General features: G+C 39.2%; 1 protein-coding gene across 1 annotated transcript in view; it reads left to right on the plus strand.

Annotated features, from left to right (window-relative positions):
- The window catches only part of mntb (MAX network transcriptional repressor b), a 28234-nt gene that overhangs the window by 5433 nt on the left and 4794 nt on the right, over window positions 1-18007 (plus strand). Inside the window, exons 2-4 of the mRNA XM_055180971.2 lie at window positions 740-1400; window positions 1799-1840; window positions 2219-2330. Coding sequence (XP_055036946.2) covers window positions 740-1400; window positions 1799-1840; window positions 2219-2330 — 815 coding nt within the window. The remainder of the gene's footprint in view (window positions 1-739; window positions 1401-1798; window positions 1841-2218; window positions 2331-18007) is intronic.

Genomic DNA, 18007 nt, shown 5'->3' on the forward strand with positions numbered 1-18007 from the left:
TAATGATTTGCATTAGTGTTAAAAATTGAGGCTTTGGTTCCATCAGAGGTGTTGTGTGCGAACATCACGTGCAGGGTCGTAATGCATTGTATTGCAGAGTTTTCTGTAAGTCTACTACACAGTGTGCTGCTGTAGACACGACCACATCTCATTATTAATTTACAATATGGCAGCTTCTTAGTCGGAGTCGAGACATCAGAGAGAAATGCTAATTCGTTTTTTTACTAATGCGCTAATTTGCTGTCGATCCCTTGCTATGTATTCCAAAAAGAATAATCCAGAAACTATCATTGCAAAGCTATAGCTATGAATTAGATTCTGAGACTTTATCGCTTAAGCTATCATTGCTTGATAATAAGTATTGAATAATGAAATGCCAGTGGAACGCAATTTGTACAGAGATATGGCATGCATATTTAAATTCATGAAATATTAATTTCGGTGTGTATTAAAACGCTCTCCTTCAAGTCTGAAGAAATTAACAGCAGCAGAAAGTTAAAACCAAGATGAGAGACATGGAGCACAGCGAAACTCTAAACTTGTGTGACAGTCAATGCTTACTACAGATCGATATCTGAGAGCAGGTTGTCCAATATTACTATGCAATTTAATGCCAGCAAATGAGTTTTCACAAACAGGGTCATACGTTTTTCTTTAATAAAAGATCGAGTGCAAGTTTATCCTTCAGCTTTGCAAGTGCGTAACATTTATATTAATCCTTCGATTTTATGTCCTACAGAGGAGGAGGAACGTCGAGAGAAGACCAAGCTGTCCCGCGAGGCCGAGCAGAAGCTCTTAAACCCCATTATCCAACCTGTCCAAATCAACCATGTGACCTGGACCGAAGACTTGTGGCCGCAGCACCATCACCAGCATCACCCTCCGGTGGTCCCGCCCCCTCCGCTCCCACCACCTGTATCCATCGCTGTCATTCCCATCCCGGTGGTCGCCGCCAACCCTGCGGCCCCTTCCATTCAGACATCTGCACCTCTTCATGCGGCTTCACCCCTGCCAGTGGTCACGCCCTTGGCCGCAGCCCTGTCTCCACCAGCAGCCCCTCTCCTCAGCCCTAACGGCAAGGACGCCAATTGCCCCCCACAACAACAGCAGCAGCAACAACAACAACAACATTGTCACTTAGTTGCACACATAAAAGCGGAAGCCAACAGTTTGCCTCAGACCAACAACAGTCCAAAACCGCAACAGACACAGGCGTTACTGCAGCCGTATCCAGCTCCTATCATCGCTGCTCAACATCCGCCCCAGCAACACACCCTACTACCCCAGCCGGCTCTACCCCAGCCCTCGCTGGGCCAGGTGCAGTCAAACCAGCCGCCCAGGACTAACGGAGCGTTTGTGGATGATGCACGCAGCCTGGATGGGAAAAGGAGGCCGGGAGGGTGAGCAAAGAAATCATTTAAGCCCTTTAGGGCTTATAGTACAGAATGCACTTTTATCAAAGATGAAACTGGGTTGGCTATTTTGTTATACAATCGCAGTTTTATAAAGTGGCCTGCTGATTTTGGTGACCCAGGATGAATAATAACGCCATGCTGTGTATTTGCAGGTTGCAAGTACAGAATTGGATTTTCCAGTATTGGAAAAAAATAATGTTGAAAGGAAAAGTGAAAATTGTTTTACTATTTACTTTTTCTTAATCCTCATGACTTGCTGACTTTTGGTTGATCTGCCCCTTTTATAGGCACACACGTGCAGGTGGCCATAATATGAAACTAATGTGTTGATTCATAAACTTTTCCATGCGACCTAAAAACGTCAATGTTTTTTTTTCTTATAGGGCTGGAACTCGAGAAGTTCATAACAAGCTGGAAAAGAACAGGTGCGTAGACTTGTTGTTTACTTTATATTTATTCTTTTAAACTTAACACACCAGTTATTTAAATCATGGATATTTAATCCGGTTCAGTGTGTTGGCTCAGTAAAATATACAGTAGGTTGTCCAGGTTGCTTGCAGAAAGTTTGCAGTCAGTATGCTATTTCTTTATCTTGGCTTTAAAGCATTTGCCTAATGTGTAACTGAAAATCATATTACAGAGCGATTGCCTGTTGGCTTTTTCATCCCATCATATTCTCTGTTATTGCCATCACCAAAAAGCTTTACCCAAACATCTGCTAAAACTTGCACGATTAGTTGAGCTCCCAGGCAAACTTTTGTGAAATGATGATCAATGCTTTTCTCTGTGTGTGTTGGCCACAGACGAGCGCATCTTAAAGAATGTTTCGAGACTCTCAAGAGGAACGTTCCTAATGTGGATGAAAAGAAAACGTCCAATCTGAGTGTCCTGAGGAGCGCCCTTCGCTACATCCAGGTAAATCTAACATGTTTGCTGTGGTTTAATGTGCAAAAAAGATCAGTCTACCAAATGTTAAAATACCAAGTCCATATTTGGCCCAATCAAAAGAGACAAATATAATTACAAGTAAAAATGAATATCCATTGTGTTATGTAGATGTGTATGTACATTTGTATTACATTAACATGAATCAGTGATCAGTTTTTCAGTCTGACAGTTTTCAGAATCAGCACAGATGTAAGACAGATTCAGCACAATTTTTAGCCTGACTCGTACTATAGGAAACACGTTATTAATCTACAGATGTGCAAAATAACAGGAACGTAACTCTTAGCATGTGATGCAAACGCTGTCTGAGTCTTATGGTTTTAATATGCAGAATGGCATCAGGAGCAGATCAAGAGATTTCTGTCGACACTGTTCTGCTCCTCCTTACACAAGTTATCAAGTTTCAGAAGACTTGACTTTGTGCATGCCTTTATATGAATTTAGTATACTTTAATGGATTTTGTATACTTTAATGGATTTAGGGGTAGTCTTGTTGAGTGAACTTTGGCGCGTTGTACAAAGTGAAACCATCCTATCACACGTAGCGAGTAAACACAAGCCCATCATAAAGTGATGTGAGTTAGAGAGGCGGGACTCAAGAAATGCTAATCCAATCATATTAGCAATGTGAGTTAGAGAGGCGGGACTAAAGAAATGCAAAGCCAATCATATTAGCGATGTGAGTTACGGAGGCGGGCATTGCAGAGAACGAAAGCTGTTAACCGTTTGTGTACCACATAGAGCGTTATTTTTACAGAACGGGATTGCAAAAGATTTCTAATCTCATTTAAATGATTCCTGAAAAAAAATATAATAAGTAAAAAATAGAAAACACAAGAATAAGACAGACATCAGTGGTTATATATAAATACAGATTAATTGTTTGGTCGAAATTATTGCTAGGGACAATTCAGTCTTCCCTGAATATTGGTAAGGACATGTCCCTAGCGTCCCACCCTAAATCTGCACCCATGCCTGGAACAAATGCCTGGTTGAAAATCGCAAAAGTTTTGGTTTCCTAGACGAGGCGCATTTAGTTTGCCTTATAATTATCGAGCTTAGCTCATACCATTGAACATTGCAGGATTATCGCTGGTAAGAAAGATAATAATTTTAGAAGACATTATTAGGTAATTAAATAGATTGAAAATAGTTTTTTCATTTATATTTAATTAATATTGACTAATAGGTCAATGTATAATTTTTTATTCATATTTAAATAATAATTATATCATATATATTTTATATATGTATGTGTTTTATATATACACATATATAAAATGTAAAATATATATAATATGAAGAGTTTGGTTCCAAAACGCAATAAATCCATTTTGACAAATTTCGGTAAAAACGTGTTTTCTATACCAAGAAAGTGACAAGATGAAAACCACTATTTTCTGTTACAAACTTTCACATAGCATCTTTAGGTTATAAAAAATTCAAATCCATAACTTGATTTTCAAAGATTTATTTTAAAAACGGATTATTTTTTCCACAAAATGCAATAAATCCATGACAAGTTTCTATTCAAAATGCTATAAATCTATTCAATCAATTGCCTATATAAATGTGCATTCATCTTTGCCATGTTATATTCATTTAGTTGACTAGTGGTATACACCAATTAAAAATATAAACATTAATGTCATTAATCAAAACACTTACTTTGTCATATTAAGAACACTGTCATTGCTGCGGTTATACTTGATGTCGTTGCTTAAAGGAATAGTCTACTCATTTTCAATATTAAAATATGTTATTACCTTAACTAAGAATTGTTGATACATCCCTCTATCATCTGTGTGCGTGCACGTAAGCGCTGGAGTGCGCTGCGACGCTTCGATAGCATTTAGCTTAGCCCCATTCATTCAATGGTACCATTTAGAGATACAGTTAGAAGTGACCAAACACATCAACGTTTTTCCTATTTAAGACGAGTAGTTATACGAGCAAGTTTGGTGGTACAAAATAAAACGTAGCGCTTTTCTAAGCGGATTTAAAAGAGGAACTATATTTTATGGCGTAATAGCACTTTTGGGAGTACTTCGACTCGCCTGAAAAGTCCGCTCCCCTTCTCCCTCTCATAATGGGAGAGGGAGGGTGTTACTGCGCCGAGTCGAAGTACTCCCAAAAGTTCTATTACATATTTATATTTTTTGGGGGGGGAGTTGCATGTCTTTTGATTTTTGTGTTTGTGGCAAAAACAAAACAACACTGATGAAAAGTAAATTCACAGTGCAATACTTGCTACTCGCTATACTAATGAGTTGCCTACTTTTAAAACTGGCATCTTTTAGTAAAATATTTGTATTTAGTACAGTCAACCTGCATGTTGCAGGTATAAGTGCACAGATATAAGTAGCCTACCTTTTTATATTTCTCCATAAACCTTTTGGAAAAATCTGCTGTGATACGAAATAATGATATTCAAATGTATTTTAATATTTTTCATTTAATTTCAAATGAATCCTATTTCACTTACTCAGCATAAAGCCTGAATAAGAAACAATATTCACATTAAAATGTGAATAAGATTCTGGACACTAATTTTGGGAATCCTTTCTGCGTCGAGTTTGCCTGTTTTCTGTGTCAACTTATAAACTAATGTATAGATGTATAGGTGGTATTCGTGTATAGATTAACCGGTTCTTGCCATAAAGATACACGAGATGCTAGAATGGTGTTAATAAATAAAGCCAATTAGGCAACCTAATACATTCAAAACAAGATTTATTGTAAAAATATGAATGCATTTTATAAATAATGTCAATATATTCTTGGACAAATGCGCTTTTGGAACTGTTTTTAGAGCTTTAATTTGCTGGTCAGACTTGAGCTCAACTTTAAAAACACTGCTAGAGTCAATGCATGTGAACTCCGACATTTTATCACTGAAGCGCAATCAAACGCAGTAGCGCATCACATAGATCTTGTCTGTCATTTACTGACCAATGGTTTTAAGCATTTCTGCTATTTATTGTGACAGTAGTTTATATTTTCTATTAAATTATTTATCTCCTCAGAACGAGTCCTATTAAACTGTGTAGGCCTATGTGAAATACTAGACAATCCTGTACTAATTTGATATGGGATGCATAATTTCTTTATTACATACCGGAAAACCCTATATTGTACAGGACGAGGGTCAAGCCTAAACACTGTGCAACGTCCAGTGAGTTTCTCAGCATTGCCACACTGGACCGCTAACACCTGTTGTGTGCCTGTGGGTCAGGGTGCCGATCTAAAGTACATTCATTAGAAAAATGTAGTAACATTTCTCTTAAATGTTCATGTTAGGTTTCAGAGAAGACAGTCTGGGACCTGCCCTGTAGTGTTGTTTAACAAAACCGAAAATATTTAGGTGTAAATATTAACACTATAAAAATCTGTACAGCGGAGGACTATTATTCTGCTGCGCTGAACTAAGAACGGCATGGGTTGATCTCTAGTTAACCAATCAGCAGAAGGGGGCGTTTTATGTACAACCAAGCATAAACTAATATTAAAAAACTAACAGAGGGCCGTTTTCTCATTTCTGCATATTTAATTTCAAGTTGAAAAACAAACTAAAAAACTTACACGGACCTTTATGGATTACATTTTACAAGTATCAGATTTTGATTGGTCATATCTTACCGATACTTAATTCTATTGTAAAAACCAGTATTGGTGATGCCGTGGCGGCTGGTGACTTCTTTATCGCGGGAGCATGATGCAAAACGCGTCCCAACATTTATGTAGCCATCGTGTGTTGCTCATCATGGCACGTCATGTGAACCATAGACATGTATAAAGGCTAGATGTGTTACGACGGAGTCTCTAACGTCATCGCCTGGCGGCCATCTTACCACAGACAGCTCGCTCACTCGTAGCATTGTGTTTAATGGCAGGTACATTTAAATGACCATAACTTGCTCAATTTTCGACCGATTTTCAAACGGTTTGGTTTCTTACAAACGTTATTAACGTGTTTATAATGCTGGATGCTTTAACATGATTCATGAAAATTATTCATTAACTCATTCACCGCCATTGACGAGTTATCTCATCATTTATGAGTTCATATTTAACTAATAAATATGCCTTTTTGGACGAATTTCAAAGTGAAAGTGTAATACCGCTTTTATCCACTGGATAAAACCGAATTTATCAAAAACGGAAGTTAAAAAGATTTAATGGTTATTTTAACTGCCTTTATGTTTGATAGTCATTCTGAGTCTGATCTCTAACATAAATTCCTTTACAAAAACGCATTTTTTTAAGCTTTTTGCTCAAAATGTTGTATTTTTGAAGAGAAATATCCATATTTCAGTGGTTAAATTAAGTAGAAAAAGTAAATATATAATGAAACGTTTTTTCCCCATTTTGTTTGTGTGTTTGTTTGTTTATTGTTTGTTTGAAAGCAGAGGGTGTGTTCTTTAATTTAATATAATTTGTATGTTTATATATTTATAGAAAATGATTTTTTCTGCAAGGAATTTTGTGAAAATTTTGTTCAAATCACAAAAATGCAGGTGGGCAACTTTTCTTAAAAAGGCTGGCGGTGAATGAGTTAAGTATGCAGTGTTATAGGTACATCCCTGACGTTTATAACAAACCAAACGTTTGAAAATCGGTAGAAAATTGAGCAAGTTATGGTCATTTAAAAGTACATGCTACATTAAACCCCAAATGCGGACGTTACACTCAATTGGCCAGCAGCGCGGGCGAGACATCTAGCCTTTATACATACATATCTATGATGTGAACCATGTGCATCATGCGTCTGCTGTCGTGTTTGCCAGATACTCGCTTTATCTCATGTGTAATCAGTGTTTAGTGTTAAGTTAGTGTCTATTTTGTGAACTTGATGTGTGTGCAGCAGGTATGTATTTTGACAAGACTCATGAAGCACATAGGTTCACATGACGCAACGAACACACATCTGCCACTGTGGTGATGATACGGATCCTGGTATCAGAATGGTGTGTCCCTTATCAGGATTTTGCTTTAAAGGCATGAAAATGGTGTCATGATACAGATTGCCTGGTTGAAACTATATGGCAAAACATTTGTGGCTATAAAGGTTAATGTTTAAATGTGATCATGGCTATAGGTCAGACATGCTGTTAAATCAAACCCAAATCAAATTATAGTCTTTTCTTTTTTATACAGTCTGGGGGTGACTGTATAAAAAAGAAAAGACTACAATTTGATTTGTGTTTGATTTAACAGCATGTCTGACCTACACTCTTAAAAAAAATGGTTCTATATCGAACCAGAAATGGTTCTATCACCCGCTTCATATATGGAACCCCCAAATGGTTCAATATAGAACCACTTTAATGGGTTCATTAAAAAGAACCCCAAATGGTTCTTTGAATCAAAGTTAGATGGTTCTATTTAGAACCATTAAAGGTTCTTTATTATTATGAGTAATTTATTATTGATAAGAAATTATAACCGATCTAGAAAATTATAAAAGTTTACTATTTATTAATTGTATTATACAGAAATATAAATCTATAAAAATTACTTAAAATCACATCTCTTTATTCTGTATTAGACAGCAAAACTTTAGTTTACATTTAAAATGTCTCATTACATTCAACCATTTAGTTATTTAATTATTTCCATTAAGCATTTTTACTTTTTAATAAACATACATACGTTTATATATAAATAATATATATAAATAAATTGCATCTCTGTATTAAACAGCTAAACTCTTAATTACACTATACATTAAAAATTTTGTTCAAGTTATTTCCCTTACGAATAGATACTGTACAGCATATGCAGTACAAATTTTTAGTAACTTTTACATGTGTCTAAAATGATGAAAAGAAATCACGGTAACACTTTACAATAAGGTTCATTAGTTAACACTAGCCAGCTACACTAGTTAACATGAACTAATAATGAACTGCACTTATACAGCCTTTATTAATCTTTGTTCATGTTAATTTCAACAATTACTTTATTAAAATCTTGTTAACATTAGTTAATGCACTCTGAACTAACATGAACAAAGATGAATAAATACTGTAACAAATGTATTGCTTATGGTTTGTTCAAGTTAGTTAATACATTAACTAATGTTAACTAATGAACCCCACTGCAAAGTGCCACCGAAATCACAATGCATTTAAAGACAATTCATGAACAATCTATTAAATAGAATGACAATTTACACAAGTTGATTGTACATTTGTTTTGTACAGGTATTAAAACTTAAACATATATTTTATAAATTAAAGTCACTGTGTGCTTAATGGCAAAAGGGTATTGAACATTGAGGAAAAATAAAAACGCAAACAGTTGTCAGGGAGTGACTATGCCGGGTGGAACCCAAATGAGAGTTAAAAGGTTCCGCCCCGACCGGTTTGTAGACACCGGCACTTCTGGGTTCCCCGGGAATCCCCGCACTCGCTGAAACAAGGCACAGCTGTGTGAGTGACGTGGCGAGCGATGGTTGTGCGAGCCACGCCATGGAGGAGGATATAAAGAGAGAAGGAAGAAGTTACTGGAAGGGTCGATTTTCGGGCGAGTCAACTTCCGCCTTGGGCAGCACAACGAAGACCAGCCTCCGAAGAGTCCGCAGTTCCGCGGGCGGAAAGAGTGCTGGGCTGGTCCGGGCGAAAGGACGGCGTGGTTGTGTATAGGAAGTTACTTGTCAGAGTGAAGTTTGATCGCGTTGGATATACGCTGCAGATGCCGGCTGGGTTGTTAGTCCTTCGGGTGCTGAAATACGTAGTTCTGCTACGGCTAGGAGCTGTGGAGAGAGAAGAAACACTGTTCAACAGTCAAGAAAGAACCTCTTGAAACGGAAATACACAAAGCTTTCTTGAAGTGTTGTGCTGTGTCCTTGTCGTCCGTACTCACCTTAGGAGGGTCTTGGACCTTTGAGGATGCCATCAGGGGCCGCCGCGACGGTGTGTGCCCAACCCACCCAGATACGCTCTGTAGCGGTGTTCCAGCTGGAGTCACGTGGAAACCCCTCCAACGTCCCTGGCCCCGTAATACTCCCCCTGAGGGCGAGAAGCGAGATTTTTAGATTCCCTTTCCCATTCCCCACTTTAGTTTTAAATAATTTAAATAATGTTTCTATTTCTATATTTTACTTATCTCTGGTTTGTCTGGTCATTGGGGTGCTTTGGGACCTCCTCGAGGTGGAACTAGGAGGAGCGTGATCCGCGACAGGGGCGGTCCGCTTCTCCGACCTGTGACACAGTCATTCCACAGCCTGTGATGTCAATGTCTTCCACATTAAGTTCACATTGTCCATTATAAAGTTGATACTTTCAGATTTGAGAAGATCAGGAGAGCCGTTGAACACTATGGTTGATGTGGGACCTTTGGGTTCCTGTAAAACAAACATTTCACCTTTTAAGTGCTTTTTACCAATTAACAGAAGCCATCAAATAGACTTAAAATTATCCCATAATAACACAAATAAAGTATGACAACCAGGCAAGCGACACTCACGAACCAACAAGACTCATAATAATTGATGTGGAGCTGTATGCTATTTAAGGGTAAACAGAGTAATATTTTTATATTTGCATTGAATGTTACTTTAAATAAAGTGCCTCAAATGCTAACTAAATTACAGAAGACTATACCTACACTATTTACACAGTCAAGGAAGCTGGGATTTTCTTGAAATAATGCTTGCAATAACATAAGTGCAGCATTCCTCACCAGACCTACAAACATACAAATTATTGTACATTAGGTACAGATATCAATTACAGGGACATTTTACTTACAAAAGAAAACTCATTCACTCACTCGTTATTTCAAACATTCACAGCTTTCTTTCTTCAGCAGAACACTAAGACAGAGGAGATTTTGAAGAATGTCTGTAACCGAACAACTCTGCTAGCAATTTAATGGACACAAAACCAATGCAGGTCAATGGGCACCATTGTTGTTCGATTACCATACTTTTTCAAAATTTCTTCTGTTGTGTTCTGCTGAAGAAAGTGACGACAATTTTAATTTGTGGGTAAACTTTAACTCTTTCTCAGCCAGCGTCTCTTAATTAACAAGTTTACTCTTCAATGGCAAGGAAAAAGTTTATACTAACATTATTTTCATATTTTCACTTATACAATTTATAGGTGCTAGAACCTTTACATTGACTATGCAAATAAGGCTACTTTACACTGGACAAAGAACAAGCACCTTCTGTGGTTTCCTCTCCAATGAGATTGGCGTAGAGATGTTTTTTACTTCCTTCTTTTGCACTCCTGATGATGTTTGGGGCCATTTTATTAAGAGATGTTTCCATGTTCTTCACCAAGTCTGTTCCAAACCACATTGTCATTCCATGCAGCATCTTAAAACACAAAATCTTTATATATCCACTTTCAGACAAACAAGTTCCTTAAAGTCTACATTAACTTGAGGTTGCAATTGACTAGTGATGTATTTTCAAAACACAATGTTCAATAAAAAAATAGTGTGAAATATACAGAATTTAAATTAAATCCTCAAACACTTTACAGTCTTTAATGCTAAATTCTAAATGAAATACATACAGTAAGAATTATCATTTAAGCTACAAAACACATATTTCTTTTATTTTGCTCTTTGATGAACATTATTGACAGAAGTCAGGTTTACAAGGTCCTTTTAAGCACCTTACCTTTTTGCATCAATGGGGTTTATATTTTAAAGCCAGTGACGTGTCTGACCATTTATTAACCATGGTTATCTGTGAGGGAGAGGAAAAAAGCATATAAATTACACTTCACAAACCAAATACACATAAAAACCTGAACACGTTTGGTTTTTAAAACATTTGAATGTTAAATGTAATTGTCTTAACAGCTACCACACATTAATTAATTGTGTGCATCACAGAAAACATGCATATCTAGACGTGTTGCGGATACCAACGCTTCACTGCAATCGTGCATTTATAATAACGTTACAGACCAGCAGAAAGTTCTTAACTGTGGCCAGCAGTTTCCACTTTCCTTCAAGGTTTAGCTCCAACCCTGATAAAACACTCGTGAACATCGAACAATACTCACGGAATATGTGTAAAACTGCGACAAACATTTACATATAATTTCCCTTCCACCGTCTTCCACCCGGTTCCTTTGACCACACGCTTCATTGAAATAACACCCCTGTCTCGAATTTCGTCTCCTTACAACACAGCTGTCTTATTGTGCTTGGCAATTTAATTTAAAATAACAAAGAAATAAAGCAGGACTGTAACGTAATTCATTAAAACCCGGAACAAAATGTATTAAACAGAGCTTTTATAACTGACGGTTGACGAAGCCCGTCAGTGCTTTAACGTTACCAGCAGTATTTTTTAACTGAGGTAAATATTATAAATGTAGCTTCTAGTATCACTATTTAGCACAAGACCTACTCTAACAAAATAAATATTAACTAATTATACTAAATATTTCAGTAATATCGTTTCAAAAATGTAGAAAGTTTACTTACCTCAGGGTACAAACAAGCAGAAATGCCGGTCCGGAGTCCGAACTCCTCAGTTTGAAAAAATAACTGTCACGCCTCGAGGCTCATCTTCGCTCTGGTTTAATAAACAGAGGAATATAAACACACACACATACATAAATAACATGTTTAATATAATAAAGCTTGACGGTGAAAGATTTTATACCCTAAAATTGCGAAATTTCCCTCAGACATCACACGTAATTGTATTAAACACTATGGGCGGTTTTCTCGGACAGGACTTATCACTGACTAAAATACTGACATCTGTTAACATATGAGTGCTATTGTTTTGTCTCAAAATGCACGCCAGTATTGTATTTTATAAGGTTTGTTTGTAAAAATGTCCCAATTATAATTAAGACGGAGTCCTAAACCCTGTCCGGTATTATCTTAACTAAAATAGCTCCACTTTAACTCGGACACATAACATAACACACACTTTAAGTCGGTCACATAACATAACACACCTTTATATAACTTATATGTTTACAAAAACGTCGAGTATTTGCGTCTTTGCCAACTAATATAGTCTAAAATTAACATTTATTTACAAACACTTACCTGACGTGACCTTGAGGAAACGGCTGATGATGACTTGTGTCGTTGTGGGAAACAGTGAGTGATTCCGGCTGTTACATGCGGAATGATCTCAGATGAAATGACCTGTGATTCATATCCTTCCGAGTTAAGTTAAGACATTTTTAAATTAAAAACTCACGCACATACTGTACATACACACGCGCGCGCGAGCGGGTCGCGCGCACGCGCGCGCGCACACGGGTACACACACGGGCATATTTAGAAGTTTTATTTAAGATTGTTATGATATTGGGACTATTTCCCCATCCGCTCATTCAGCTCTGAAGTTCAAATTCGCATGCAGTCCGGTTATAACAAATGTAAAAGATATGAAACACCACTCAACAGCAATATCAATTAAGTGCAATCCTAAAATATGATTTAAAACATAACCCTTTCATTGTTAAGTATGAGAAATTAAAATGAATTAAATCACGTTTAAACGCCACAGAGATACCAGAGCCAGCAGTCGATTTCTTATGCGCTTGCCGAGGCGAGGCTGCGCTGGGCGGGGTGTGAGCGCTTAAGTGTCTGTGATTTTCTGGAGCTCATATGGAGCTCATCTACGCCCGAAAGTGTCCGAGCACATTTTTAAATAGACGCTATCTTTATTAACCGACCGCATATTTAAACTTTAAGCACATACATTCACGCATGAACAACTCTTACAATTACATTTTGTGACCAAATAACAGTAATATTATGAGCAAAAAACGTGAATTATAGAACCGTTTTAATAAAAATGGTTCTTTGCCTTCCAAGGGTTCTATATGGAACCCGTTTTTTGGTAAAAGGTTCTATTGGCCAAGTATAGAACCCCACGGTTCTATATAGAACCTCAAGGAACCTTTTTTTTTTAGAGTGTATAGCCATTTTTACACACACATACAGTCATTCTTTGCTTATCTATACTGCCAGGATTGTCATATATGAATCTGCCAAAATATCCTTCTCTGTACAGTCATTATATTTTGTCCCTACCATGTTTTCCGTACCCGTTTTGTCTGTTAATGATTTTATTTCTTTACCTAATGTTCAATCTCTTGTTTTTATTTTCCATACATAATTACTGATTGTAATGGTGGTCAATAACAAAATGTAGGCTAACATTGTATGGTGCATATGAGTTTCTCTGCACTTTTTATAGGAAAGCATTAATGTTGTTGCAGAAATCAGGCCAAAAGCATGGTTATGTTAATCATTTTTACCAACAGTTACTACAAATGCATTTTCCGTATACAGAAAAATTATCTGTTTATATCTCCGTTGACTAGTCTGCCAGATCTGAATCTGATCTTAACAAGCTGTAAAACCAATGTCAGTAATGATTATAAAGACAGGATAAACACGAATGTGGGCCGCCTCTTTGCATGCTACTTCCTCTTTAAGATTCCTCTCATGCCCCACCCTCACCCACTCTCCGCCTGCTCCTGCATCCACGTGAGTCATGAGCACATGGCGAGCGTGAGCCCAGTGACGTCAGCTCCTCCTCTGTGCTTGATCATCCTACTCTCTCTCTCTCTCTCTCTCTCTCTCTCTCTCTCTCTCTCTCTCTCTCTCTCGCTTGCTTGCTTTCTCTTTCTCTCTCTCTTTCTCTCTCTCTCATGTCTACTAAAAACAATAGTGCCATAAATACTGTTTAATAGATGTGATGCATGCTTGTGTTAAGCAGGTTACACATAATTGTTCAGGTCACTATATGTTTTTTGGGCCATAGTCTTGTAAAGCGTAACCATGGAAACCGCATTGAACAGAGTGAGTGGTCAGTAAACAGCAGGGCGTCTTTCTCCATGTGCTATGCATCTGTAGCCTAAATCTTGCATTGTGGATTTTGTGATAGTATGGGGTAATAAAACATAGACATAACAGGGCTGTAAGCTATCAGTTAACATTTTATAGCCGCAATGTTGGACCTGTCACATCAATATTGATTAGTGTTCAATCAAAATACCATAGCCATAGATGGTGGACTACAATAAATGTGTTTAAAGGAAGTGAAGGTTAAACCGGGATGTAAGGAGGCAGGTAAAGAGTGTTTTAATAACACAGTGTGTAAAGAGATGGGAGGGGGAGGGAGTGCGAGAGCCATTGGGCTGTAAAACACTAGAGGTTGATGTCAGCCAATCGCATTAGCCCTTGCCTCACTATTACACCTTCTCATCACCACGCTGCTCCTTCCCTGCTCTGTTGCCAAGGAGACCATGGCGGGTTCCAGCTGTTGCCGTGGTGATATCCTGTGGGATCTGTATATCTAGTCAGTAGGGATGTCTATTTAGTTTTTTTTTGACACACAAAAGATGGCATCCGTCAAAACTGACCAGGGGTCAGTCAGTTCCGGTTTTATATGTGCTGTGGGAGGAGATGCATGAATATGTTTATTGCAGTGAGGTTTGTCCAAAAGCTAAAGTGTGTACTTGTTTTACTGTGACTGTAAGTAGGGGAGGAAAAACAGAGAGACAGTGATTTTTTTTAAATGTCAGGGTAGAATATGGTGCTATTCGTGTTAGATAGCTAGTAACATGTCGATAGTTTAACTAGCTTGCTCTTGAAATGCATCACCTGCTTCTGTTGCATTGTGGCTTTTAGTTAAGTAGCAAGAAGTTTCTAGGTTGTTTTACTTTGTTTTCTTTTTTGACAACCATGTATGTTTTATGTCTAATGGTCTAGTAATTGGGTATAGTCCCTTCAGTCTAATGACCACAATATTATAAAATCTCATTTTGATATGGGACAAAAAGTAACCACTCAAAACACCTAAGCAATACCAAGACAACCACACAGAATACCCTAGCAACACCCTTACAACCACCCAGAACAGCTTAGCAATATGCTGATAACCAGAACAACCTAGCAACAACCTGACACTCAGAACACCCTGGCAAAACTCTGTCAACCACACAGAACATTTTCACATTTTGCTGAAAACCACCCAGAACACCTTAGAAACACCATGACAACCACACAGAACACTCTAGCAACATGCCGATAACCACACAGAAGACCCTAGAAACACCATCCCAAGCACACAGAACACCCTAGTAATGTCTTGAGACCCAGAACACCTTACCGATTCCCTCACACAAAGAACACCCTAGCATCGCCCTGACAACCACCCAGAACACCCTAGCATCGCCCTGACATCCAGAACACCCTAGCAACGCCCTGACAACCACCCAGAACACCCTAGCAACCCCCTGACAACCACCCAGAACACCCTAGCAATGCCCTGACACCCAGAAGACCCTAGCATTGCTCTGACAACCACCCAGAACACCCTAGCAATGCCCTGACACCCAGAACACCCGACCATCGCCATGACAACCACCCAGAACACCCTAACAATGCCCTGACACCCAGAACACCCTACCATCGCCCTGCCAACCACCCAGGACACCCTAGCAATGCCCTGACACCCAGAAATGCAATGAGACTCATAACAGCCTAGCGATGCCCTGAAACCCATAACACCTTACCATCACCCTAACAACCATGCAGAACACCCTAGCAATGCCCTGACACCTGTAACACCCTACCATCGCCATGACAACCACCCAGAACACCGTACCATCACCGTGACAACCACCCAGAAAACCCTAGCAATGCCCTGACACCCATAACACCCTACCATCACCCTAACAACCATGCAGAACATCCTAGTAATGCCCTGACATCCATAACGCCCTACCATCGCCATGACAACGACCCAGAACACCCTAGTATCACCCCGGACAACCACCCAGAACACCCTAGCAATGCCCTGACAACCACCCAGAAGACCCTAGCAATGCCCTGACACCCAGGACATCCTAGCGATGCCCTGACACCCAGAACACCCTAGCATCGTCCCGACAACCACCCAGAACACCCTAGCAATGCCCTGACAACCACCCAGAACACCCTAACAATGCCCTGACACCCAGAACACCCTACCATCGCCATGCCAACCACCAAGAACACCCAAGCATCACCTGGACAACCACCCAGAACACGCTAGCAATGCCCTGACACCCAGAACACCCTAGCAATGCCCTGACACACATAACACCCTAGCATCGTCCCGACAACCACCCAGAACACCCTAGCAATGCCCTGACAACCACCCAGAAGACCCTAGCAATGCCCTGACACCCAGGACATCCTAGCGATGCCCTGACACCCAGAACACCCTACCGTCGCCATGACAACCACCAGGAACACCCTAGCATCACCTGGACAACCACCCAGAACACGCTAGCAATGCCCTGACACCCAGAACACCCTACCATCGCCATGACAACCACCAGGAACACCCTAGCATCACCTGGACAACCACCCAAAAGACCCTAGCAATGCCCTGACACCCATAACACCTAGCGATGCCCTGGCACCCAGAACACCCTAGCAATGCTCTGACAACAACCCATAACACCTTAGCAATGTACTAATACACCACCAAGAATGCACTAGCAACACCATGATACCCATCCAGAAAGCCTTAGCTATGGGCTGACAACCACCCAGAACACCCTAAACAACTGGCAGTGAGTTTTGCACTGGTAGACACAGCTCAAATTCAGATTGTCTAGAACATTTTAAATCCTACTTAAATCTAGAAATCTTAATTGTTATTGGCTTTGTATTTTCTATAAGTTATTGTATGTATGTGTTATGTATATAAATAAAACACATTGCTATGCATTGTCTATGCAGGAAATGTTAGGTGTTGTCTTGCATGTATGGCTGTGTGTTTGTTCAATGTTGACCTGCTGTGTGAAGGGGGTTTAGTGCCAGACAGCCCAATCTGACTAATCCTGGATCAGGCTTCAGTAGGGCAGACTCTCTCTCCCTCTCTCTTTGTCTCTACACTCTCAACCAACTGCACCAAACTGCATTCATATTCTCTTGATGCTGTATCACTGGGTTATATAACCTCAGGCATACATGATTACCACCCTCCATCCCTCCACAATTACACTATCAGCATGCACACTAACTGTCCAACTGCTTTTTATTTTTCGGCCTGTGCCCTGTCTGACTGTACACACATGTGTGCTCGTGGTTGGGAGCCAAAATGTCTGATCTGTCACACAGTTGCACATATTAGATGGAGGAGGAAACTGTCTGATGTCGAAGTCATCACATGATTCGACTCTGACAGATGGGGTGCGGAGCATAAACGGCTTTGCACCTTGGACAACTTGTTTGCTAAAATTGCATGACAACATATGTTGAACATGCTGTCACAAAGCAAGTGCACTATTGCGTGGTTGCAGGCCTCACTCTCATACGCACTTTTTTTTAAAAAACATGGACTGACATACCTGCTGTTTCAAGGTTTTAATTGCCTAAACAGTTTGTTCCCATTAGCCTGGTTTGATGTTTAACTGTCAGCTGACTAATGCAAAAAGTGGGTCAGTAAACTATTTGCCTGTGTGACTGACACATACCTCCCTTTTTCTTTTTCTTTCATGACTCCACACTGTTGCTCTCCTTTAATGTTTTTCTTTCATTTAGGTTTTTTCAGTTTTTATTCACTACATAATTGGCTGCGGATGTAGTGATAGGGCTGTTGAATGTCTTTCCCCAACTTGTGTGTAGATTAACCGGTATCTGCA

Source organism: Misgurnus anguillicaudatus, chromosome 9 (genome assembly GCF_027580225.2).
Source record: "Misgurnus anguillicaudatus chromosome 9, ASM2758022v2, whole genome shotgun sequence".
Classification (NCBI taxonomy): domain Eukaryota; kingdom Metazoa; phylum Chordata; class Actinopteri; order Cypriniformes; family Cobitidae; genus Misgurnus; species Misgurnus anguillicaudatus.